This window comes from Nansenia antarctica (assembly GCF_963989245.1).
Source record: "Nansenia antarctica genome assembly, contig: SCAFFOLD_596, whole genome shotgun sequence".
NCBI lineage: Eukaryota > Metazoa > Chordata > Actinopteri > Argentiniformes > Microstomatidae > Nansenia > Nansenia antarctica.
The window spans coordinates 1-24,594 of record NW_027662563.1 but is presented as its reverse complement, the minus strand read 5'-3'; the positions used below and the strand labels follow the sequence as shown (position 1 = coordinate 24,594).

General features: G+C 47.1%; 1 protein-coding gene across 1 annotated transcript; it reads left to right on the top strand.

Annotated features, from left to right (window-relative positions):
- Positions 1–479: 479 nt before the first annotated feature.
- On the top strand, positions 480–24,183 carry LOC308175561 (AT-rich interactive domain-containing protein 4B-like; the record flags this gene model as incomplete). The annotated part of the gene is made up of 13 exons (XM_080551205.1): positions 480–621; positions 2,253–2,332; positions 5,855–5,931; positions 7,733–7,881; positions 11,699–11,771; positions 12,623–12,717; positions 13,104–13,201; positions 14,452–14,665; positions 15,384–15,637; positions 20,826–21,008; positions 22,110–22,194; positions 22,340–22,475; positions 22,831–24,183. Coding segments are annotated over 13 exons (2,939 nt in total), but the record flags the coding sequence as incomplete, so codon positions are not given.
- Positions 24,184–24,594: the final 411 nt, after the last annotated feature.

Below are 24,594 nucleotides of genomic sequence, written 5' to 3'. Positions count from 1 at the left end.
GAGGGAGGCTGAGGGAGGGAGGGAGAGGGAGGGTGGTGTGAGCGCGTGCAGAGGGAGGGTGGTGTGAGCGCGTGCTGAGAGGGAGGGCGGTGTGAGCGCGTGCCAGAGATGTGGGCATGCTAGGGGCGCTTAGGTGGCGCTGTGGGTTTAGCGTCGACCATGTAACCGGTCGCAGGGTTCCTAGTTCGATTCCGGCCGTGGACATATCCTGCTTGTCAGCCCTTCTCTCTCTCTCTCTCTCACCCATCCTTCCTGTCATAATCTCTACTGTCTCTATCAATAAAAAAAAAGACAAATACGAGTAGGACTGCATGCCCCACTCGGAAAAAGATGTGGGCATGCTATGCGGTCGCGTGTGTCTTTTGTATTAGCCTTTTCAAAAGAATTTGGTCATGAAATTACCGTTAATAGACGAGTTATCCTATTGTTTTTTTTGTTTTTATATATAAAGTTATTCAATTGTCTCCTCTTCGCCACAGCCAAGAAGAGGAGTCGTCTTCATCCTCCAGTGAAGAAGAGGACAGCGACCAGAGACAGAATGAAGACCTGTTTGGCAAGGTGGTGTGTGTGGAGGCGGCGCTCGCCCAGGACAAGAAGAAGACTCCGTGGTACCCTGCACTGGTGAGCCTCTGTCCACATCGTTAGCCTCGTAGCATAATTGCCATAAAAGTCATATTTTGGCCAAATTGAGATATCTGCCTAACTCTCCTCTCCTAACTCTGCTGATTATTGACACTGGGCATTATTGCTTCTAGGCCATCAGCCTATCAGAATGCTTGTTACATTCCAAAACCACTATCTGCCCAAGTCATCTCTTTGACATAGGCGTTTTTGACACTACATACAAAGATGGCTCGGCGGACCACAGGTGAAGCGTGACTTAGGCAGTTATGCTATGAGGCTAACGATATCTCTCTGCTACACTTCTGCCGTCAGGGTTCATGCTTTTGAAAGACCCCGCTGAGGTTTGCGACTCTATCTAGCCTGCTAGTTGTGTCATGTGTAACCTTGATTTAACCTCTCCTTCGTCAGTTGAGATTGTGTCAGTGAAAAGAATTAGCAGTATCCCCAATATGCCTTGATCGAAATGCTGATTTGCACCCAAAAAAGAAAAGAAAAGCCTATGGATTCAGCAGGATTACATTTAGCAGTGTAACCAATTGGAAAGGAACACCGCTCAGCTAAATGTACTGAGTGAGAAATAACAGATTTTACATTGAGTAATGTGTAGACTCAGAGTGCCACAGCGCTGACAGAGTGACTGGTTAATGTGAGCGATAATATCCTTCTCTCTAATCTCTCCCCACAGCTCGCTCAGAGTATGTGACCACACACAATACAATACAACTGTGATAGGTGTTGTTTGTTTATGTAAGAGGTACATTCAGAACATGGGGGAGGGGGGGAGGGGGGGGATGGGACACAACGGTCCCTTTAATGTTTCCTGTCTAGTCAGCAGGACAGAACTCCCAGGGTTTGTTTCTCTTGCTGCCTGATCTGTTCCACACCCCCCCTGGTGGTGGTCTGGGGTACTGCGGCAGAGGTGGTTACAGTGCAGCTGTATGGGGCATCATTAATGCAGAAAGGAGGAGAGTTAACTGAGAGATGCCTTGAAGTGTGTGTGTGTGTGTGTGTGTGTGTGAGCTGTGTGTGCGGTGTGTGTGGTGTGTGGTGTCTGTGTGTGTGTGTGAGCTGTGTGTGCGGTGTGTGTGGCGTGTGCGTGTGTGCGGTGTGTGTGGTGTGTGTGTAGTGTGTGGTGTCTGTGTGTGTGTGTGTGTGTGGCGTGTGCGTGTGCGTGTGTGTGTGTGTGGTGTGAAGTCAAGTCTGTATTTCAGCATCAGGTCTGGACCGTGGTTCTTGTAGAACACACATTGCTGTGCTCCTCAACAGTAAACAGCAGCAGGCCGTGTGTGTCTGTGTGTGTGTGTGTGTGTGTGTGTGTGTGTGTGTGTGTGTGGAGCAGGCCATGCTGAGTGTGTGTGGGCGAGAGAGAGAGAGGGGGGGAGGGAGTCTGTTTGTTTACTCTCAGATCAGTCTTAATCTCTCTCCTCTCCTGTTCTCATTTAAATAGCTTATTGTGAGTTTGTCATCCATGATTAATGGCCTAAAAGATTCCCTCTTTCTTCTCTCCTCTTTCTCCTCTCCTCTTTCTCCTTCACCTCATCCCTCTCTCTCTCTCTCTCTCTCTCTCTCTCTCTCTCTCTCTCTCTCTCTCTCTCTCTCTCTCTCTCTTTTCTATGAACAATAACAAGGTAATCTCCCCGGACTGCCATGACGACGTGACGATGAAGAAGGACAACATCTTCGTCCGTTCGTTTAAGGACGGGAAATTGTGAGTCTTCTGATGTTTCGAGGAGCGCTAATAAACTTTAGCATCGATGTGTGTAACATGAACCTATGCAGACGCTTCCTAAAGAGAAATACTGTTAAGGAAGAGACATTATTTGAGGGGGGAAATGTTTTGGAGGGAACTGTTGAGTCATATGGAAACTACTGGAAAAATGTTTGGGACACCCACCCCCCATTGTTTCAGTTTTATTGAAATTCAAACAGTTCAAGTCCAGTTTTAATGACCTGAAAATGGTTAACTTGCGAGAGGCTATAAAGAGAAAGGTTTAGGTTACCATAAACTGAAGAAGTATGTGAATTTCAGAGTTGTAAAAAAAGGCCTTTTTGGTTGGGAAGTGTAGATAAAAGGACAGGTCATGGTGAACTGCATGCTGGGTATCCAGTGGAGTGAGTGGGGGAGAGAGACAGGCTTACCCCTCCAGAGCCTGTTAGGGGGTTTGCTGTATTGTTTCCCCCCCTGTGACTGGTGAGGCAGTTAATGGAGCTGGCCTGTGAGTAGCCTTCACCCTGCAGCCCACACACAGACAGCGTGGGTGAGGGGGAGAGCCCTCTGTATGCTCTCAGGAGGTGTGGACAGCAACACACATCTCTGCCCACTCTGTCAGGACCTATATCTACTTTTAAGACTGTGGGGTTGATGATATATACCAGGGCATACCACCCCCCTCTAGGCAGCATTAAGCTAGCTCCCCTGAACCTAGACAGGCAAGTCAAGCTGAAGAGGTAATTTGCAGAAGAGGGGCATTTATCAGGTGTAGTTTGGCTAGTCGGGAGGTGAGATGTAGAGAGAGAGAGAGAGAGAGAGAGAGAGAGAGAGAGAGAGAGAGAGAGAGAGAGAGAGAGAGAGAGAGACAGAGAGACAGACAGAGAGACAGAGAGACAGAGAGACAGAGAGACAGAGAGACAGAGAGACAGAGAGACAGAGAGACAGAGAGACAGAGAGACAGAGATAAGAGATGATTATCCTGAGAGGAAATGGAAGCTGTAATTCACTTGCTGGCTCATGGGAGGCCTTCGAGGTTGTTTCCTTATCAGCCCTGTCTGCATAGTGGGAGCTGCTTTTAACCCCTTTCACACATACGAGCCTTTAACCCCCTTCACACATACGAGCCTTCCCAGTAGATTCCATCGAATTTCCCGTGTTGGCTTATGTGCGAACGCGACTGACCAGGGAAATTCGACCAGGCATTTTCCCTAGTCAGGACCATGTATCATTCCATGTAATGTAATGTAAAGGTTTGCAACGACCACTAGTTGGCCGGCTTGTAAATTAGCCTGCCTCCTCCACAGAAAAACTGCTAAATAGCTTCATACTAGCTTATCCTGATGAACATGTAAGGATACTGGGTGGTAGAACGCACATATCTAGGACAAGTCATGAAAGGAGGGTCCTGAAATTTGATCGCGTGCAAAGATATATAAAATAAAAAAGAAATTACTCACAGGGTCAAATGACCCCACCCATGGCTGTTCTAGTGTTAAGACAAATGGAAATCATCTGTACTAGACATTCTAAGGCCTTCTCATATCTCTGGGCACTGGCCGTGTTTGACCAAATGCAACCTCACTAAAAATAGAATTAATAATTAATGAACCAATGTACTAATTACCATAGTCCATAACAAGAAGGTTTTTAATATGACATGCACCGTAGCACGAACAACAAATAGCTGTAAGTAGGAGTCTCACTTCCCATGTTCTCCAATTATTAAAAAAATAAAATAATTAAGGGATTAAAAAAATATTCTTATGAAAAAAGAAGACATTATGCAAATACTAAATAGTTTCTGATGGAACTTAATTGCCACCTTCTCATTCAAAGCCGATCTATCCTTTAACAAAAACAGTAAAGGGACAGTGAAGCTTTTCTTCTTCTTTTGGTTCTAAAAGTTTGGATGTTAAGGTTAAAGTCGAGATTCTCAGCTTTTATTTGATGGTATTTGTGTTCATATTAGTTTCACCCTTCAGGGTGTAACCCTAACCCAAAGTAATGGGACAGATTCATCAGATGTCCCAAAGTAATGGGACAGATTCATCAGATGTCCCAAAGTAATGGGACAGATTCATCAGATGTCCAAATTAAGCACTCATGTTTACTATTGGTCAACAACCCTTTGCATGCAATAACTGCCTGAAGTCTGTGCCCCATTGACCCCCCCAGATGCATGCTGGGTATCTTCTCTGGTGATGCTCTGCCAGGCCTGTACTGCAGACATCTTCAGTTGTTGATTGTTTTGAGGTCTTTTTGCCTAAAATCTTGGCTGTAAATTGGCTGGTGAAGTATTCTGCCCATGGTCGTCTCAGACACATCCACGCCTGTCTTGCCTAGAAAGCATTTATTCTTCCTTCTTCTACCATTATGACTGCCAAAGGCCCCTGGCCCGAGCATAGATGTTTCCTGCTATGATCAGAAGGATACGTCCATTCCTCACCAGAGAAGCAGTGCAACTCTTGACCCAGGCACTGGTCATCTCCCGCCTTGACTACTGCAACACACTCCTGGCCGGGCTCTCCGCCTCCGCCAACAGACCTCGGCAGCTCATCCAGAATGCTGCTGCCCGTCTGGTGTTCAACCTCCCCAAATTCTCTCATGTTACCCCCCTCCTTCGCACAATTCACTGGCTCCCGATAGCAGCTTGCATCAGATTCTGCCTACCTGCGAGCAATGGTCACCCCCCAAACTTCAGCCCGTTCACTCCGCTCCTCCATCTCTGCTGGCCGACTGGCCTCAATGCCAAGGCAGCAGTCACGCTGCCCGGCCACGTCTCTTCACTACACTGGCTCCCCGCTGGTGGAACAAGCTTCCCATGGGAGTCACTCCCCATCTTCCGTCGGAGACCCGTCTCCCTTAACTGCTCCTCCTGAGACATCTACTACCCCCCTGCACTGTGTCTCCAGAGACACCTGCTTCCCCGCCTCCTGAGATTTCTATGACCCCCTTGTACTTTTTCTCCAGTGTCTACTAAAGAAGAAGAAAAATAAATCTTCCTTCTTCTAGCACGACGACTGCCAATGGCCCCTGGCCTGAGCTAAATTACTTTTCCTGCTACGACTGGTGGATTGATGATTCACTTGCTTAGTCTAATGTATTCATTGTAAGTTGCTTTGGATAATGGCTTCTGCTAAATGCCCAAAATGTAAATGAAAAACTAGACATTGACAGCTCTCTGCGTGCACAAATGATGTGATGGAACACAGAACACACCTGACTTACCACCAGAAACACCTGTCCACGCCAATAGTCCCATTACTTTTTGGTACCCTAAAATAGAACTATACATAAATAGTCTTGTAATTTCGGGAAGTCAACACTCCTGGGAGACGTATCGCACACTGGCCCCCAGCCGGTCTGAATGGTAATACTCGTCCCTAGCTTACTTGCAAGAAGCTTCTTTTTTTTTACCTTGGGATTGACTTGAAAGTGGTGCCATCTGTGTTGTGTCTGCCCTGGATGATAAGGGTCTGGGTTCAGCGGGTGCTAATCAATGTTCTGTCTGTTTTACAGCCACACCGTGCTGCGCAAGGAAGTGCGGGAAATAGACGTTGAATCTCCTCCCAAAGCGGACGCAGGACTCAAGCCAGGTGAGTTCAGAAGACTGTGTGTGTGTGTGTGTGTGTGTGTGTGTGAGTGTGTGAGTGTCTGTGTAATAATAATAATAATACATTAGACTTATATAGCGCTTTTCTAGACACTCAAAGACGCTTTACAAGCTGAAAAGGTTGAGTAGTGATAATAAAAAGACACAAAAAATAAATAAAAGAAAGTATAGGGGCCTAATTAAGGTAGCGCTGGGGACACATGGGAACGGGAGGCGGAGACTGTTAACTGATGAAGGCAAGCTTGAAGAGGTGGGTTTTGAGGGCCTGTTTAAATGTTGGGAGGGTGTTGGCCTGTCTGATGTGGTTGGGGAGGGCGTTCCAGAGGGACGGGGCTGTGGCTGAAAAGGCCCTATCACCCCAGGTCCGGAGCTTGGTCCTGGTGGTCTTGAGGGTGGTTTGGTCGTCAGACCTGAGGCAACGGGAGGGGGTGTGGAGGGGGACGAGGTCGGCAAGGTAGGCGGGGGGGGCCAGATTGTTGATGGCTTTGTAAGTGGTGAGTACGATTTTGAATTGGATCCTGAATTTGACCGGATTTGTTTCATTTGATGTTGTTACCCTCTCTACCTGTGAACACCATTGTCACAGTTTGAGAAAGCACGGCTTGAGAAGGAAAAGCACGGCCTGGCAGACGTCTGGCAGAGAGCGTTGGGAGGAGGCAGAACACAGCGGTGTAACAGGGCTCCTCCCACCTCCAGGTTCTGTGTCTGTGTGAAACCCTCGCCCGGCTCTCTGTGATGTGATGTCTCTCTCCGTGTCGTCTGTGTGGCAGCACCTCCCTCCCTCCCATCATTAGTTACAGCTGGAAACTGATTTTCATTATCGGCCTCTTAGTACTCACGGGGAGTTGACCTGTGATTGTGACATTTTTATGCTGTGTAAAAAGGGAACAAGCGATTAGTACGATGCCACTTAAGCCCACCTGTGAAAGTGAATGCCGATGATTCACCCTGCTGGGAACATCCAGAGGGCTCTCCAGCAGAGTTGAGTTGGAGGATTGTCAGCCAGCCCCCCTCTCTCTTGTTGTCTCTCTTGTTTTCGTTCATTAACCGTTGTTTTGATCCACGGCAGGCATACTGTATTACTGTAAGGCATGGCAGGCATACTGTATTACTGTAAGGCATGGCAGGCATACTGTATTACTGAATTGAGTCTTTCTGTTGAGTTCCTGTCGACACGATAGACCTGTCATCTTGTTTCTGTCATTTAGAAACAGCAGTGTTCCTGAGTGTCCCTTGTGAGCTGAGCTAGCCTAGTTTTTTTCTAGTGTTTTGAAGCTGCAGCTTATCTCTGGATTGTTTGTTTATTGTCTAATTAATGTTTTATTATAGTCTAGCGTAGTCCTTCAGTCTTGGTCTTAGAGGGACACTCTTAGAGTGTGTGAGTTGCTTGTGTGAGTGTGTCTGTGAGAGTGAGTGTGAGTGTGAGTGTGAGAGTGAGTGTGAGTGTGAGTGTGAGTGTGAGAGTGAGTGTGAGTGTGAGTGAGTTTCAGTCAGTCAGTCGAGGCTCAGGCAGCAGCAGCATTGTTGATCTGCGCTCATCTGTGTTTCATTGAGAAACAGCAGCTGTTTGTGGAATTGCAGCTCCCCGAATTTCTCCTGATTGCATTTGATATTTGGATCAAACTGTGTGAGGCGCGTTGGATGAATTAGCATCAGACCCCAGCGATATAACAAGTTCGTGTATGATAGCAGATTTTAGCTTAATTAAGGTGTGTGTGTGTGTAACACTGTGTGTGTGTGTGTGTGTGTGTGTGTGTAACACGGTGTGTGTGTGTGTGTCTCAGCTCTTGATGCAGCTCTGGAGTTCGTGCGTCAGGCGGCGGTGCCCAGCAGCTGGAGGACGGAGCTGAAGGAGGAGAGCAGCAGCAGCAGCGAGGAGGAGGAGGATGAGGAGGAGGAGCAGGAGGAGGACCCCAGCAGTGAGGAGGAGGAGGTAACCTCATCGTGATTCATACACACGGGGCTCCCACGGGTCCTTGAAATCCTTGAAAGTTTGTGAATTTGAGAGAAAAAAATCAAGGCCTTAAAAGTTTTTGAAAATGGACATGGGTCATTGAAAGTGCTTGACTTACCCTCTCTCTCAAAAAAAAATACATTTTAATTTTTTACGTAATTATAGAGACCATCTAGTGTTCAAGCCTCTACATTCAAATGCCTCTCTTTTTAATTGTTGTCTGTGAGCGGATAGTTCCTATTATATAAACTCTCATCTAGATCTGTCTCAAACTGCGCCGTGTTCGGTCCTTGAATTTGAGGGAATTGAGTCTTGAAAGTCCTTGAAAGGTGCTTGAATTTGATGTTTCAGAAGGTGTGGGAACCCTGTACACACTTCTTTCAACTGAAATTAAAACAGTAAACGAAAATTTAGTAGCTGCTTCGATTCCTACTAGGGATGTAACGAAGCATCGCGATGCCGTTAATTATCGATACAAATCTGTCACGATTCAAATCGGTGAAATTACAAAATTATTTGCGATATTTGTTTCGGATTTGCGAGGAATATGGACGTTGCAGTGAGAGAGGCCGGGCTAGAACCACATAATATCACCATATTATAGTGTTTGGTCCACACGTTAAACTTGGCCACCGAAGTGGTTGAGTGTAGCCTACCCCGCGTCGGCTGCATAGCCAAACACATCCCATATGTCAACAAAAACAAACAAGACAGTATAATAACTCCTCATTTCAGTGGTTATGAAAAGGTACAAAAAGGCGATTCTTTAAGAAAATACAGTATTTTGTAGTTTTTGTCTGAAAAAGAAATAAAATAATGTTTTTCAGTCATAATTTGTCGGCAATCTCATTTTGTTAAAAAAAAAAAAGATTGTGAGAAAATCGTACCATGAGTCGTATCGAATCGTGAGTTGAGTGCATCGTTACATCCCTAATCCCTACTCTATCAAACATACCTTTATGCAGGGTTCGAGTTATAAGCTGAACTCTGTGGGGGTCTCCAAAATAACAGTGCGAAATGTTCTCATGCACGCGCGAATCATGCCCACACAGCGATGGGACTTACAAGTTTTAATTAGCTATAGGCAGTAGCGGATTAAGGTGGTCAGTGGCCCTAGGCTACTCCTTTGTGTGAGGACCCCCCTGCCCAGTGGTGTAGTCTACGTGATACGCAGGACTACGCCGTATACCCACTAGGAAAGGCCAAGGATTTGCGTATACCCACTTAAAAATGTGCGAGGATACGTAACGGCGTTTTGTGACAGAACTTTCACACTTTTATTCATAAAATTCACCCCGTCTGTGTTACGAAGCACTTACTTCGAACTTTCGGACATGTTTGTTATCACATAACCAGTCGTTCTGAATGCTCTCAGTATTTCCCCTACGATTGCCTTGGGGTGGGCGGGCCAAACCTACCTCCACACTTCGCTTCGTGCTGTGCCAGCGCTGGAGAATGGTTTTGTTTTTGCGCGAGTGTGCGCGTGCGACGCAAGAGAGTTTTTGCAGGGTGAAAGCTCTGCATAAGAAAGTAAGCAAGTTGAAACGTTAGCAAATATAAATGACTGTGTTCTGACAGAGAAAGTTGGTTCAAATTAGTCGTTATTATTGTGACTAGAAAATGTCTGATTATAGTTTCATATGTGAAACTAAGGCCCTTGCACACATGCCAGCTAAAGAGCTAACTGGATGCACTTCATTATTTTACTTAAAGTAGATATACAATCTTTCTTATTCTGCTAGAATTGGGCTTTATGGTAATACCATAATGGTATATTTACAGTATAAATAGAAGCATTGGAACAAACATTATAGTAGAAGCATTGGAACAAACCCTCACTCATTGGAAATGTATCTGACTGCATTGGCCACAGCCTATCTCCTGTTTCCGTAGCGTGAGGCAGCTTGATGTACAAGTACAGTCCATGCCACCCCCCCCCTCCCAAGGCAGCAAAGACTGGTGTAGATGCATACTGTATGCATAAGTGAGTGTGGTGGTGCTTATGGGGTGTCGCTACGGGACAGGTGTCGCTCTGACTGGGAGGGCAAAATCACAGTATACCCACTAGAAAAAACTAGACTACACCACTGCCCCTGCCCCCATACACAAGCCTCCCCCCTCCCCAAAATATACAACTCACGAGCACCCTGCACACACACACCACTCATAATGCTTTACCATAAAACACTTAAACACTTTAATAACACAATAACACAACAGTGTTAATAATGCAAAGAATAAAAAAAAAGGTTCAGTGCATTCAGTTCTGTCTCTTGCTCTCCTCTGTTACTGTCCTGTTGTCCGTCTCTCTGTTGCTCCCCTCAGCTCTAAATGACAGAAATGAATTAGCTAATTAGTTGGCATGTAAACATATAGTTAGGGTTGGGTACAGTTTGGGTTTTATTCGATACCGGTGACAAATCGATACTTTAAAAACGGTACCGGTACCGAAACATCATCCTCATCCTCAAATCCCAACATATCCTGACGCTACAGCTGCAGGCTACTCATTTCACCACATCAACAGCCCCACATGAAACAACAGCTATAAAAGCGATAGTCACACATGTATCTCGGCCAATAATTGTGTTATTGTTGCTATACAGAAGGAGCGAAAAATACATTAGGTTAGTACACTAGGTTAGTAAAAAGTAAAAGCCACCTTACCTTTACGGAGACAAGATAGACCAAAGTGGTCTGTTTTCAGTAGGCTGCGGTCGCGGTCCTGGAACCCATGATGCTGACGTCCGATGTCCTTTCTTTATCCAAGATTGGATGAACGGGAGAGGGTCAAATTTGTCTTTGATTAAAACCCGAAATTTTCTAGGCTTGATGACCCGGTCGGCAGCAGTGGCCTTTTTTTGGGCGGCATGGTAGCTACTACTGTATCCTGTATAGCTAATGAATGAATGTTTGCTTCTCAATAATAGGCTAGGTGCACGATCTCACTACTTCCTGAAAGGCAACTGGTGTCTCACTCTATTGGTTTAATTGATTAATCAGCTGTGCACTGTGTGTTCCAACGGTTTACCGCACAGCTGATTAATCAACCTTTTGCTGTTGCACAATATTCTACTGCGCCCCATGGTGTCTTGGTGGTGAAGTGCAGGCAGTCAAAGGCATACTGTCATTCACAGGAGATTAATGGTGCGCGTAGTTCTTTTGGAAAACGTGTTTATTTTACAATATTTATAATATAAATTAAATAATATTCATTACATTGACATTTTGATCAAATAATAGTTGTGGTAATGTATTATTAGCGACCCCCACAGATTTTTGATTTTACTGCCTTCATGGGAGCTCAGAGAGCCTCAGACCATCTCTATGGGAGCTCAGCTCCCATTGGCTCCCACATAACTCGAACCCTGCCTTTATGACTTTGGTTATGACAGACAAACCCCTCTCTGTGTAAGGCAGTGGTTCTCAAACCTCTCCTCGGGGACACCCAGCCGCTCCACATAGTTGATCTGTTCCACCACCACCAGCACAGCTGATTCAACTAATCAAGTACACATAATTACACATAAATACTCACAAAGTACTCATAATTGCTTTGTGGTTGATTAGTTGAATCAGGTGTGCTGGTGGTGGAACAGATCAAATATGAGTGGCTGTGGGTCCCCCGAGGAGAGGTTTGAGAACCACTGGTGTAAGAATGTCAAACTCACCGGTTCTCTGTCTGTCTGTCTGTCTGTCTGTCTGTCTATCTGTCTGTCTGTCTGTCTGTCTGTCTGTCTGTCTGTCTGTCTGTCTATCTGTCTGTCTGTCTGTCTGTCTGTCTGTCTGTCTGTAGGAGGAAGTGGAGACATTCCCAGAGGAGAGGGAGAACTTCCTGCAGCAGCTGTACAAGTTCATGGAGGACCGAGGTGAGACTGACTCATCCTTCTATTCTGACCCCTCCCCTCTCCTTCTGACCCCTCCCCTCTCCTTCTGACCCCTCCCCTCTCCTTCTGACCCCTCCCCTCTCCTTCTGACCCCTCCCCTCTCCTTCTGACCCCTCCCCTCTCCTTCTGACCCCTCCCCTCTCCTTCTGACCCCTCCCCTCTCCTTCTGACCCCTCCCCTCTCCTTCTGACCCCTCCCCTCTCCTTCTGACCCCTCCCCTCTCCTTCTGACCCCTCCCCTCTCCTTCTGCGTAGCCTGGCCCCCCCCTTACCATATCCTTCTCCCCCACCACCCTACCCGAACCCTCCCATCCTCATCCACTGTTCCCCTCACTGTCCCACCCTTGAATCTCAAAGGCTTTCAGGAGACAGTGCTTTTTCACGAGCTGCACTCCGTCTCTGGAACTCTCTCTCCCCCAGCCACTCATAGGGCTTTCACACCGGCAGTTCCGAACGCCGGTTCGCGTTCGCGTTCGGAAACCTCCGAACGTTGGCGCTGTCTGTGGAACGATACACTGGTATGAACGCGGGCTCGTTCGCCAGACAGAGCCAACGTTCGGAAACGCGAACCGGCGTTCGGAACTGCCGGTGTGAAAGCCCTATCAGAGACTCACCCTCACTCTCCACTTTTAAATCCCGACTCAAATGTAGCTTATGAAATAATATTCATAAAATGTAAACTTCACAAGCACTTCACAAAAGCAATGAAACATTAATTACAAAAATTATAAAATCAATACAGATATCAGAAGTAAAAAGAGAAAAGAACGTATAAAAATGCAATCCTATGTAAGTGGGTTTTTAAATGTGTATACCCTCTGGCGCCCCCCTCAGGAACGCCCATAAACAAGAAGCCAGTGCTGGGCTACAGGAACCTCAACCTCTTCAAGCTCTACAGACTCGTCCATAAACTGGGAGGCTTTGACAAGGTCAGTCCCTCACCCATACACACCCATACGTTATGAAGTTGATCATCTTGTTATCTTGTATCTCTACTAGGACTCATATGTCTATTATGTATGTAAGATGTGATTAGCTGTTATCTATTGTATGTTGAGTGACATACAAATCATGTCAATACTTCCTTTTATTGATTTAAAAAAAAATAAGAGTTTCTTTTTATTATTACTACTCGATCTTTTCAGTTTGTAAAGCGTCTTTGAGTGTCTAGAGAAGCGCTATATAAGTCTAATGTATTATTATTTATTTATTTATTTATTTATTTATTTGTATTATTATTGTTGTTGTTGTTGTTATTATTATTATCACTTCTCTCACTCCATACTTCTCTCTTTCCCCCTGCTGTGCTGAGCAGATTGAAAGCGGATCTGTTTGGAAACAGGTCTACCAGGACCTGGGAATCCCTGTTCTGAACTCTGCTGCCGGCTACAATGTCAAGTGTGCTTACCGCAAGTACGTAATCACACACCCCGACAGATGTAGCAATTACTCTGTACCGCTGTGACCTCACTGTGACCTCACTGTGACCTCACTGTGACCTCACTGTGACCTCGCTGTGACCTCACTGTGACCTCACTGTGACCTCACTGTGACCTCACTGTGACCTCGCTGTGACCTCACTGTGCATGCTCACTGTGACCTCACTGTGACCTCACTGTGACCTCGCTGTGACCTCGCTGTGACCTCGCTGTGACCTCACTGTGACCTCACTGTGACCTCGCTGTGACCTCGCTGTGACCTCACTGTGACCTCGCTGTGACCTCGCTGTGACCTCACTGTGACCTCGCTGTGACCTCACTGTGACCTCGCTGTGACCTCGCTGTGACCTCGCTGTGACCTCACTGTGACCTCGCTGTGACCTCACTGTGACCTCACTGTGACCTCGCTGTGACCTCACTGTGACCTCACTGTGACCTCGCTGTGACCTCGCTGTGACCTCACTGTGACCTCACTGTGACCTCGCTGTGACCTCGCTGTGACCTCGCTGTGACCTCGCTGTGACCTCGCTGTGCATGCTCACTGTGACCTCACTGTGACCTCGCTGTGACCTCACTGTGACCTCACTGTGACCTCGCTGTGACCTCACTGTGACCTGTGTGCTGCTTGTTTTGGGGCGTGACAACATTGACTCACACACACACACACACACACACACACACACACACACACTCACACACACACACACACACTCACACACACACACACTCACACACACACACACACACACACACACACTCACACACACACAGCCTCTCCCTTCAGAAAATTGAAGTTGACAGTGATGTACTGCACACTGCCCTGAAGTTGTCCTGCTGAGGTGTGTGCGTGTGCATGCACAGGTGTGTGTTTGTGTGTGTGTGTGTGTGTATGCAGGAGGGAACTTGTATGGGGTCAGAGAGGTTATTATTTTGTATCTTAAAGGTTATTATTGACAAACTACCCAGCAGGCCTATGTGTTGTGTTAGAAGCGTTCTTCTGTGGCCTGGGGTGGTCCAGTGGTCTAGCACCGCGGTCTGCAGTGCACACATATGCCCATGTCGGCATGGGTTCAAATCTGGCCCATGCCCTGCTGACATGCCCTCTCTCCCTTCTTACTTTCCTGTCTGTCTTCACTGTATCTGTCCAATAAAATGAAAAATATGATCAGAAAAGTAAAAATACTTTTAGAAGCGTTCCTCTGATGTGTTGACCTGGTGTTGCAGGTACCTGAACGGGTTCGAGGAGTACTGCACCTCCACTGCCATCACCTTCCGCATGGACCTCCCGCTGAAACTGGGGCCCAAGGTGGAGGGCAAGGCTGAGGGGGAGACAGGGGGGGGAACCATGACGACCCCCGTGGCCTCCAGCTCAGGAGGAGAACCGAAGCCTCACTCTGAAGGAGGAGAGCACAGCAGTGCGCAAGCCATCGTCTGCAAGGTACGAGTTTACATGTTTACAACGACTTGGATGTTGTCTCCGATGGGGGTGAACCCCCCATATATTAGGGTATCTATGGCATTTGTTGTGTCATTTTATTTTCTGTTTGTTTCTGATATGTGACATCATGGCCCCCTGTTTTTTCTTTTCTTTTCTTTTCTTTTGTTTGTGTTTTTGTTTGTTGTTTTTTAGTTTGTTTAAAAAAAAAGAACATGCTCTGTTATTGTTCATGGACTATGTACTGCATATAGGGAAGTGCAAAACTAGTTTTCTACTCTTATCTGGGACAATAACCTTCCCCACGGACACAAACCTTTTTGCGGCTTTTTGTTTCTTTCTTCAAAACACGGTGCAGCAGCTTTCAGTCACGCTGCCGCATGTTCCTGGGACAAACTCCCTGAAGAAATCAAACAGGCCCAAACCCTAAACATATTTAAATCTAAGCTAAAAACTTCAAATCATGTTTTGCAGCAGTTGTGATTAAACACAAACACTACTATCAATGCTGAATTTTAAAATAATGAATGTAAAGCACTTTGAATTGCCCCTATTGTATGAAATGTGCGATACAAATAAACTTGCCTTTCTGCTTTTAGATACATCCCCCTGTATTCCTGAGACATTTATTCCAGCTCCCCTATCTTAGGAGACTCCAACTTAACAAAGCTAAAAAGGGATATGGAAAATATAACAGCATAATGATTCTCTCTCCTCACAGGAGGAAAACACAGAGGCGAGCAGAAACAAAACGGAGGCCGACGCAACGAAGCCCGAGCGAAAGGACGGTGATGGCGATGGAAAGGACGGCGATGGCGATGGCGATGGTGACGACTGTGACGAGGAGGACGATGATGAAAACCAGGGTCACGACACGGGCGTAGCTGAGGACGAAGGGCCGTCGATGGCCCGCCTCGGGGTGGAGAACATCAAGCTGGAGCCCGAGGAGGAGCCGGAGGGCAAGGACGTCTCTGGGTAGGTGGTCCTACACGGTGGTCCTTCCCCCCCAGGGCTGGGTGATGGTAGCGTCTTTAGGACACGGCTCTGGGCTCTGTGGGGCCACGCTTCAGCTGACAGGGTGCAACCAAGGACGTATCCATAACAACAAGATCATTCCTGCATTTGATCTGACCCTTTTTTTTATATTTGTCATATGATATCAACCTTACAGGAGAACACTGAACGTCATAGCGACTGATTTATGTCAATGTCAGTAAAAAAACAAAATAAATGGCGGTTTGAATTTATAATATATTCGAGAATGTTTCGACCCAGATATGAGGTCATAAGCACACCCTGCCAACTGAAGAGTCGGGCTTCTACTGGCCTCTCCTGGCCTCTACTGGCCTCCTTTTCTTTACTTCACCACTACTGGCCTCCTTTTCTTTACTTCACCACTGTCGACAGAGGAGCAGGGGGCCATTTCCCCTCCCTCAGTCCTGGAGTCTGGCTGAGCTCGGCCAAACTGCCTTTCTGCCATTTGCGCCCTTCTTTCTTCTCATGGCTGCCAGTGCAAGTGCCAGCAGGGATGGCTACCAAAGTACCAAAGCTTGACAAGCCTCTATTTCCAAAAGCTTCATGTGGCGGTGGTGTCGGCTCTCTCTCTCTCTCTATCTCTCTCTCTCTCTCTGTGTCTCTCTCTCTCTCTGTGTCTCTCTCTCTCTCTCTCTCTCTCTCTCTCTCTCTCTCTCTCTCTCTGTCTCTGTCTCTCTCTCTCTCTCTCTCTCTCTCTCTCTCTCTCTCTCTCTCTGTCTCTCTCTCTCTCTCTCTCTCTCTCTCTCTCTCTCTCTCTCTCTGTCTCTCTCTCTCTCTCTCTCTCTCTCTCTCTCTCTCTCTCTCTCTCTCTCTCTCTCTGTGTCTCTCTCTCTCTCTCTCTCTCTCTCTGTGTCTCTCTCTCTCTCTCTCTCTCTCTCTCTCTATCTCTCTCTCTCTCTCTGTGTCTCTCTCTCTCTCTGTGTCTCTCTCTCTCTCTCTCTCTCTCTCTCTCTGTGTGTCTCTCTCTCTCTCTCTCTCTGTGTCTCTCTCTCTCTCTCTCTCTCTCTCTCTGTGTCTCTCTCTCTCTCTCTGTGTCTCTCTCTCTCTCTCTCTGTGTCTCTCTGTGTCTCTCTCTCTCCTCTCTCTCTCTGTGTCTCTCTCTCTCTCTCTGTGTCTCTCTCTCTCTCTCTCTCTCTCTCTGTGTCTCTCTCTCTCTCTCTCTGGACAGGGGTCTTTAAACATGGCCTGACTCAGTCAGGCAGCAGAGCAGAGCTCACTGTGGAACATGGCTGTCTTCCTCTCTCTCTCTCTCTCTCTCTCTCTCTGTGTCTCTCTCTCTCTCTCTCTCTCTCTCTCTCTCTGTGTCTCTCTCTCTCTCTCCTCTCTTGCTGTAAATACTTCTACTAAAGCGTTCTGCTCTCTCAGCTCTGTGCCTTCTCTTTCTTCTTATCTATGGCTTGTGTCGTGCAGCTTTGTTCACTGTCTCATTTCAGTAGCTTCGTAGGGACGCACCGATACCAGTACTCATACTCGTATGACACTGTGCTCATGTACTCGTATGACACTGTGCTCATGTTACTCGTATGACACTGTGCTCATGTACTCGTATGACACTGTGCTCATGTACTCGTATGACACTGTGCTCATGTACTCGTATGACACTGTGCTCATGTACTCGTATGACACTGTGCTCATGTACTCGTATGACACTGTGCTCATGTACTCGTATGACACTGTGCTCATGTACTCGTATGACACTGTGCTCATGTACTCGTAAAACTACTCCAATACATCCTCTCCAACGTGAAGTAGCATCTCGTAGCAGGCAGGCAGAGCAGCAACAATGTAGCAGGTCGGCAGAGGAGCAACAATGTCAGCAGTTTTTTAAACGTATTATTATTTGTATTGTTCTCTGTTGTTCTGTTTTATTTTATGAACGTCTTAGTGTTGAAGAGCCACTCAGTAGAACAAACAGCAGTTTTAGTGTTGAAGAGCCACTCAGTAGAACAAACAGCAGTTTTAGGGCGACTAAATACTTATTTCAGCTTGTTTTTGATTCACTGTATTGTTCACTGCCTTCCTGCTTTGTACTCGCCGGGTGAGTGTGAGTGAGATGTGGCTTGTAAACAAACTTACGTTTAAGGACTGTTCAAAAGCAAGGACTGTGTGAAGGATCTAGTTGTGTACTTCTATGTTTGTAGCATGTTGTGATGTGCTAAACATGCAGTTAGATGTTACATATCAATGTTTTTGTTAGCTACTACCTAGCTACCATGATCTGTTCAGAGCAAATTTCAAATAAGCATATATCTTCAACTATTTTCAGATTTCAATGTATGACACATCATTTTAAAGCTTACACTATGCACATTCATGATCTGAAAGGTGTCGGGGCATCCCTTGTTCTAGACATAAACAGGGTTGTTGGGTTCAAATTGCCACAGTGTTGTCCAGATGTGGTCCACTTTAGTGTGGTTGTCTGCGTGCAACACTGCAACCTTCGGGGATATCCACTTTCTTGGGATTGCTTAATGTCTTGTTCTTGTTCTGGCTACATAATCCCGTCAATAAGCATGCACTGTTGAATATGGTCAAGGCCAAGTATCTAGCTAACTCAGTGAAGGATGAGACTCAGCAGTAGATGAGCGAAAAGTGCTAGACTAGGCTAGTTGCATTGAGGTTAGTAGACGCCCACCAATCTCTCATGCCAAGTAAAAGACAAATCTTCTAAGTGGATTAGTTAATAAACAAGTTATGTGTACTTTTATCACATGATTGAAACATCCTCCAACAGAACACTCCTTCCCCATATATTATCACGACTGCCATAGCTGAGGAGCTAGACAGACCGTCTCACTGACCTAAGTAGGCATGATGTACATAGTTGGGTTACTCTTGGTTGCTTTGTTTTTGGATAGTGTTGTTGAAGCGTGTTTGTCCAAAGTTGACTGGAATGCTTTAAAAACAGGCCCTGTTGTCCAGACCTAACCCAACACTGGTTAAGCAGTTCAGTGTATTTCCATGTGCGGCTGTGGTCGTCTGTGGTCGTCTGTGGTCGTCTGTGCCTTGTTCTTCTCAGTCCATAACAGTAATCTAATTAGGGATGCTCCGATCTGGATTTTTGGGGCCGATACCGATACCGATTTTTTTTTAAATACATAACTGTAGGCCTACTGATTTTTTGCTTTTTAGACAAAAGCTCTGATCCATTAGGCACCAAGCAAACGCAGACCCATGTTTATGGCATAGTAAAAGTCTGGCTTATCACCCAGTTAGGGCCTGAAGCCCAAGTCAGTCGATATGGCTGTATAAAAGACATCATAAATGTGGCCTTCATGGTTTACATACTGTTACGTTCTCCTATGTTTTCTGTTCAGTTATCTGTCTTCCCCAGGATTTTTCGGTTTTGCGATCGGCCATTTTTGCCGATCACCGATCGAGTCATTTGGAGTGAAATCGGCCGATTTAAATCGGTGGCCGATAAATCGGAGCATCCCTAAATCTAATCAACCAGACTTCTGTTGTTGCATCTGTATGAGTCACACATGCAGAAAGAGACCATCTGTATGAGTCAAACATGCAGAAAGAGACCACGGCACACTGTCGAATAGGAGAAAGATCCAATGTTGAGGCTGACATGTTAAATATATTTTGAAGAAGGTCTATGACCGAAAGCTTGCAATAAACGACGTATTTTTTTTTTTGCACCGTGTTTGAGTGTGCGGATGCTGTTATTTTGCACTCTAAATATATATTTTAAAATGTTCTATGCAGCCAAATCATGCCGCCATGTCAAGATGAGACATCCGGATGATGCAATAGATCTGCTGCTGTGAGAGTTGGTGTTGTTGTAACATCGGGCTGTAGGTTGGCTGTAGTAGTAGTAGTGTGTCGTGTGTAGTGTGGCTGTGCTCTCTCTGGGAGTGGCTGGCATAGATAGATAGATAGATAGATAGATCGATAGATAGATAGATAGATAGTTAGTTAGTTAGATAGGTAGGTAGATAGATAGATAGATAGATAGATAGATAGATAGATAGATAGATAGATAGACAGATAGATAGATAGATAGATAGATAGATAGATAGATAGGTAGATAGATAGATAGGTAGATAGTTAGATAGGTAGGTAGATAGATAGATAGATAGGTAGATAGATAGATAGATAGATAGATAGATAGATAGATAGATAGATAGATAGGTAGATAGATAGACAGATAGATAGATAGATAGATAGATAGATAGATAGATAGATAGATAGGTAGATAGATAGATAGATAGGTAGATAGGTAGATAGGTAGATAGGTAGATAGATAGATAGATAGATAGATTTGGACAGCCCTAGCGTTTGCTTCTTCTTCTCTACTAAAGTCTCCTGTGACTGTGTTCTGCACTCAGCCTCAAACTGCCGCGGCCGTGTCTGCACTAGCCTCACACCGCTGTGCTGCCAACCTGTGCTTCGCTGTGCCAATTATGTGTAATCTGCCCCCCTCCGCATTCCTTAAATCCTTTACCACCCACCCACCCCACCCCTCCAGCTCTCTATGTCCCCTATGTGGCTGTTCTACCTACAACTGAGTCAAGTCAATGAGTGTGAATGAATGTTGAGTCCCATGTGATGTGTGGCTGTAGGGTAAAAAAAAAAAAAAACTACTACTAGACTACTAGACCAGATCTTGATCATTATTTTTTTTTGTGGTGGAAGTGTGTAGTGGTAATTGATACTAATACTGTCCCATCTATGCCCTCAGAGAATCTTGTGAAACCTGAAACTATTCTAGGTGTATTTAAGGGGGTTTTAGGATGTTCTGTGGACCTGCATGAGAGGAGGAGGAGGAGGAGGAGGAAGAGGAAGAGAGGAGTTAGGGAGCAGGCTGATTGACCCCTTAAGGCCAGGCTTAAGAGTTTTGGGGGAGGGGATAGATAATGATAAGTGACCACGGTATGGATTTCTGGTGAAGATTTAGACGCCAGGGACTAAAGACTCAGGGTTGGGGTGGAGGAGTGGGGGGGGGGGGCTGGTGTCAGGTGTGTAGAATATCCTAGGGGCAGGCAGGTAGGTAGGTAGGTAGTGAGAGAGAGGGGGTTAGGGTGGTTGTTGGGGGTTATGGTTGGTGGTGTCATTTTCGGTGGGGGCAAGCAGCCTAGGGCCAGGGGGAGTTGAAGCTGAAGTACTGTCTTTCTTGCAGGGATGACAGCAGTCAGGAGGGGGAGGAAGGGGAAGAGTTTGAGTGTTACCCCCCGGGGATGAAGGTGCAGGTGAGGTATGGGCGAGGCCGCAATCTGAAGACCTACCAGGCTACTGTGAGAGAGGCTGACGTGGAGGGGGGAGAGGTGCTCTACCTGGTGCACTACTGTGGCTGGAACATCAGGTAAGGCAGGACCTGGGGATGGATTATTACCACCACCTAACGCCTATTCACCCTTCTAGAAGATTCTAGAGATTTATAGAGATTAGCGACCTCCCAATTATATACCGGGGATGAATTACCTTCAAATGGGTATTCCCCATGGCCAAAAACAGAGCCTATAACAGATATATCCCTCCCTCTCAATTCTATTTGCCTTTTGAGTCTAGACTATCAGATGCAGATGTCCCCTCTCTTGTGGACGACTAACTGGTAATGGATTACACTGTGGCCACCTAGTGGCCGAAATCGAGAATTTGGGTAAAATCAGTAAAAGAAAAAACTAACTAAAAAATAAACATTGTTGCCATTTTCTCTCTCTCAGTTTGACCGAGTCCCCCTGTCTGTCTGTCCATCCCCCTCCCCCTCCCCCCGTCTGTCTCATTGTAGTCTAGAGACGGGTGGGAGTTTTATGGAAAAAGTCACTTTTTCACAGAGGCAGAATTATTACGTAGTCCTGAGCTGGAACTCTGGAAGGCCTAACTAAGAAAGTGCTGCTAAACTCACCTCTACCTCTCAACCCTCTCCCCCTCTCCCCCCTCCCCTCTGGGCTAGGGTAGATGCAGTGTTAAGGTAGAAGTAGTAGAAGTGTAGTTGACTATGAGGGTATCATGAGACAGACAGTGATCAGCTTTTCTGCTTTTTCGTGAGACAGATCTATACAGAGAGGTCATTGTCTCAACGTCGTTGTTGTGTGGTTCTTCTAGAGTTAGAATTCCATACATTTTAGAGAAGATTTTCTGTGCATTTCACATGTGTCTGTGGTGTGATGTTGTAAGACTTCCATTACTTCGTCAGATCCAAGTAGTACCTTTTGGAACTTTCTTGAATACATTGTTGTTTGTGGATGTTGGTTTTCATAATGATTTCTATCCATTAAGGTTGTCTTTCCATAATAATGTTGGACCTTTCTTTGCCTGTGATTGCTTGTTTTGTTGTTCAGTAAATGACGAGTTGGGGGTCAGATGTTTTTTTAAAGGTGTGGTGACCTGTGTGTGAGAGAGAACTTTTTTGTGATAATATCTTAGTGGTAATTCACCCTCTTGTCTTTGTCTCTTCCATCAGATATGATGAATGGATCAAAGCAGACAAGATTGTGCGTCCGGCTACTAAGAACGTACCCAAAATCAAGCACCGCAAAAAAATTAAGGTATGAGGATGTTCACAGGGGGGGATGTACGTTCTTTCCTGGAAAACCACTTAAAATTTGTGTTAGATCGAAAATGAGACTCCGTGAGCCTTGACATTTTAGTTGATGTTTGTTTTATTCTCCAACCTGTTTGTCACTGTAACAGAACAAAGCAGAAAGAGAGCGAGACAGGTTGGAGAGACTAAACGACAGAGAGGACCTCGGCCCTTCCCCCAACAACAACCGCGTCCCTCGACCCAAGTCCAGCACGTCACGTGACGTCTTTAGCAAGATGGAGGACGGTGAGGACAAAGGGACTCAGCAGTCTCCGGTCAAGTCAATTGAAATCACTTCTATCCTCAATGGCCTGCAAGGTAGTAACACCCATCAGCCTGTAACCCTCACAGGGTTCCACATTAACGGTTGCCCGGTTGCCTGGGGCAAGTAAACAATTCGCTGTCGTGCAAACAAACCCGGCAAATGTTTTACTTGCCGGGGCAACCGTTAATGTCGCACCCTGCCTCATAGATTTATTACAGATAAGGATTATTACTTACATTACTTGGCTGGCATTGGTTGATTTAAAATCATATGTATATTATTCTCTGTGGCACTGAAGTCGTTGCTTCATGTGCTTTTGTTGCTTGTTTGTCTCAGCCTCAGAGAGCTCGACAGACGAAAGTGAACATGAGGATGAGGAGGAGGGTGACGGGGATGAAGATGATAGTTCATCCCGCGGCGGTCTCAGAATGGACGACCCCCCAGAGCCCCAGCACACATCAGAGCGCTGGGAGATGGGGGAGACCCCGTCGGATTTGTGTAAACCCCCGTCGGTCATGGGAAAGACCCCCCAAGACCTAATCGACCAGGAGGGGCCAGAGGCGGCTAAGCGTAGAGAGCTCGACGGCGAGGGTAGTTCCAGGAAGAGGAAGTCAGACGAGGGTCCGGGTGAGCGGACCTCTAAAGGTCCATCCAAAGCCAAGACCAGGAGCACCAGGAGTGCCGACTGGCTGCCCGGAGGCTCCCCTAGGAAGTCCGAGGAGAGAGGAGGAGGGGGCGGTGGTCCCGGGGAGGAGAGGGAGGCCTCGTCCAGCAGCAGCAGCTCCGAGGACGAACGAGGCCCGCCCGGCGAACCCCAAACCGAGGAGGGGGGCGACCGCGACCGCAGCCGTCCGAAGACGTCCAACAAAGGCTCTCCCTCCAAGAAGTACAACGGCATGAAGGAGAAGACCACCAAAGGTGGAGGCGGCGGGGGGGGCGGGAGGCCGTCGGGATTCTGGGAGATCCCCGAGAAGAGGGCTAAGATGGCGGCCGGCGCGGAGGAGAGGCCGGCCGCCCGCACCAAGGGCCAGAAAGACGTGTGGTCGAGTATCCAGGCCCAGTGGCCCAAGAAGACCCTGAAGGAGCTGTTCTCCGACTCCGACACGGAGGCCGCCAACTCCCCTCCCCCCCCGGCCGCCGCCGCCGTGTCCTCGGGCCCGGAGGAGTCCAGGGGGGGGGGGGGGGACGCGGGGGGGCAGGACGACGAGGAGGCCTCGGAAGAGCAGCTGGACAACGAGAAGCTCCAGGAGTTGCCCAGCAGCGGCAGTAACTCCGTCCTCAACACGCCGCCGACAACGCCAGAGTCCCCCTCCATAGGGGGGGGCAGCACGATGGCGATGGAAGGCTCTACTAGCCAGACGCGGCCCCCCCCCTCGTCTCCTCTTCCACAATCGACGACCCTCAACCCCGCCCTGGCCTCGGGGTCCCCATCCGCCGCCATCTTGCCCTCGGGATCCATGATGCAAGAGGAGGGGGGGGCGGGGGGGCGTAGTGAGACGGACAGCAGCACCGTGGAGGTGGAGAGTCTAGGCGGGGAGCTCCAGGACCTGCCCCAGGACGACAGGGCCGGCTCCCCCCCTCCCAAGGCCTTCCATGGGAGTCTGAGTTTGTCCTGCAACAGCAACAGCAACTGTAGCCTGGAGCTCAGCAGCAGCAGCAGCCAGCAGGACAACGACCAGACAGCCAAAGGTAAGGTCTCTCTATCTCTCTCTCTCTCTCTCTCTCTCTCTCTCTCTCTATCTCTCTCTCTGTCTCTCTCTCTCTCTCTCTCTCTCTCTCTCTCTCTATCTCTCTATCTCTCTCTCTATCTCTCTCTCTATCTCTCTCTCTCTATCTCTCTCTCTCTCTATCTCTCTCTCTCTCTATCTCTCTATCTCTCTCTCTATCTCTCTCTCTATCTCTCTCTCTATCTCTCTCTCTCTCTATCTCTCTCTCTCTATCTCAATCTCTCTATCTCTATGTCTCTCTCTCTCTCTCTCTATCTTTCTCTCTCTATCTCTCTCTCTCTCTCTCTCTCTCTCTATCTCTCTCTATCTCTCTCTCTCTATCTCTATGTCTCTCTCTCTCTCTATCTCTATGTCTCTCTCTCTCTCTCTCTAT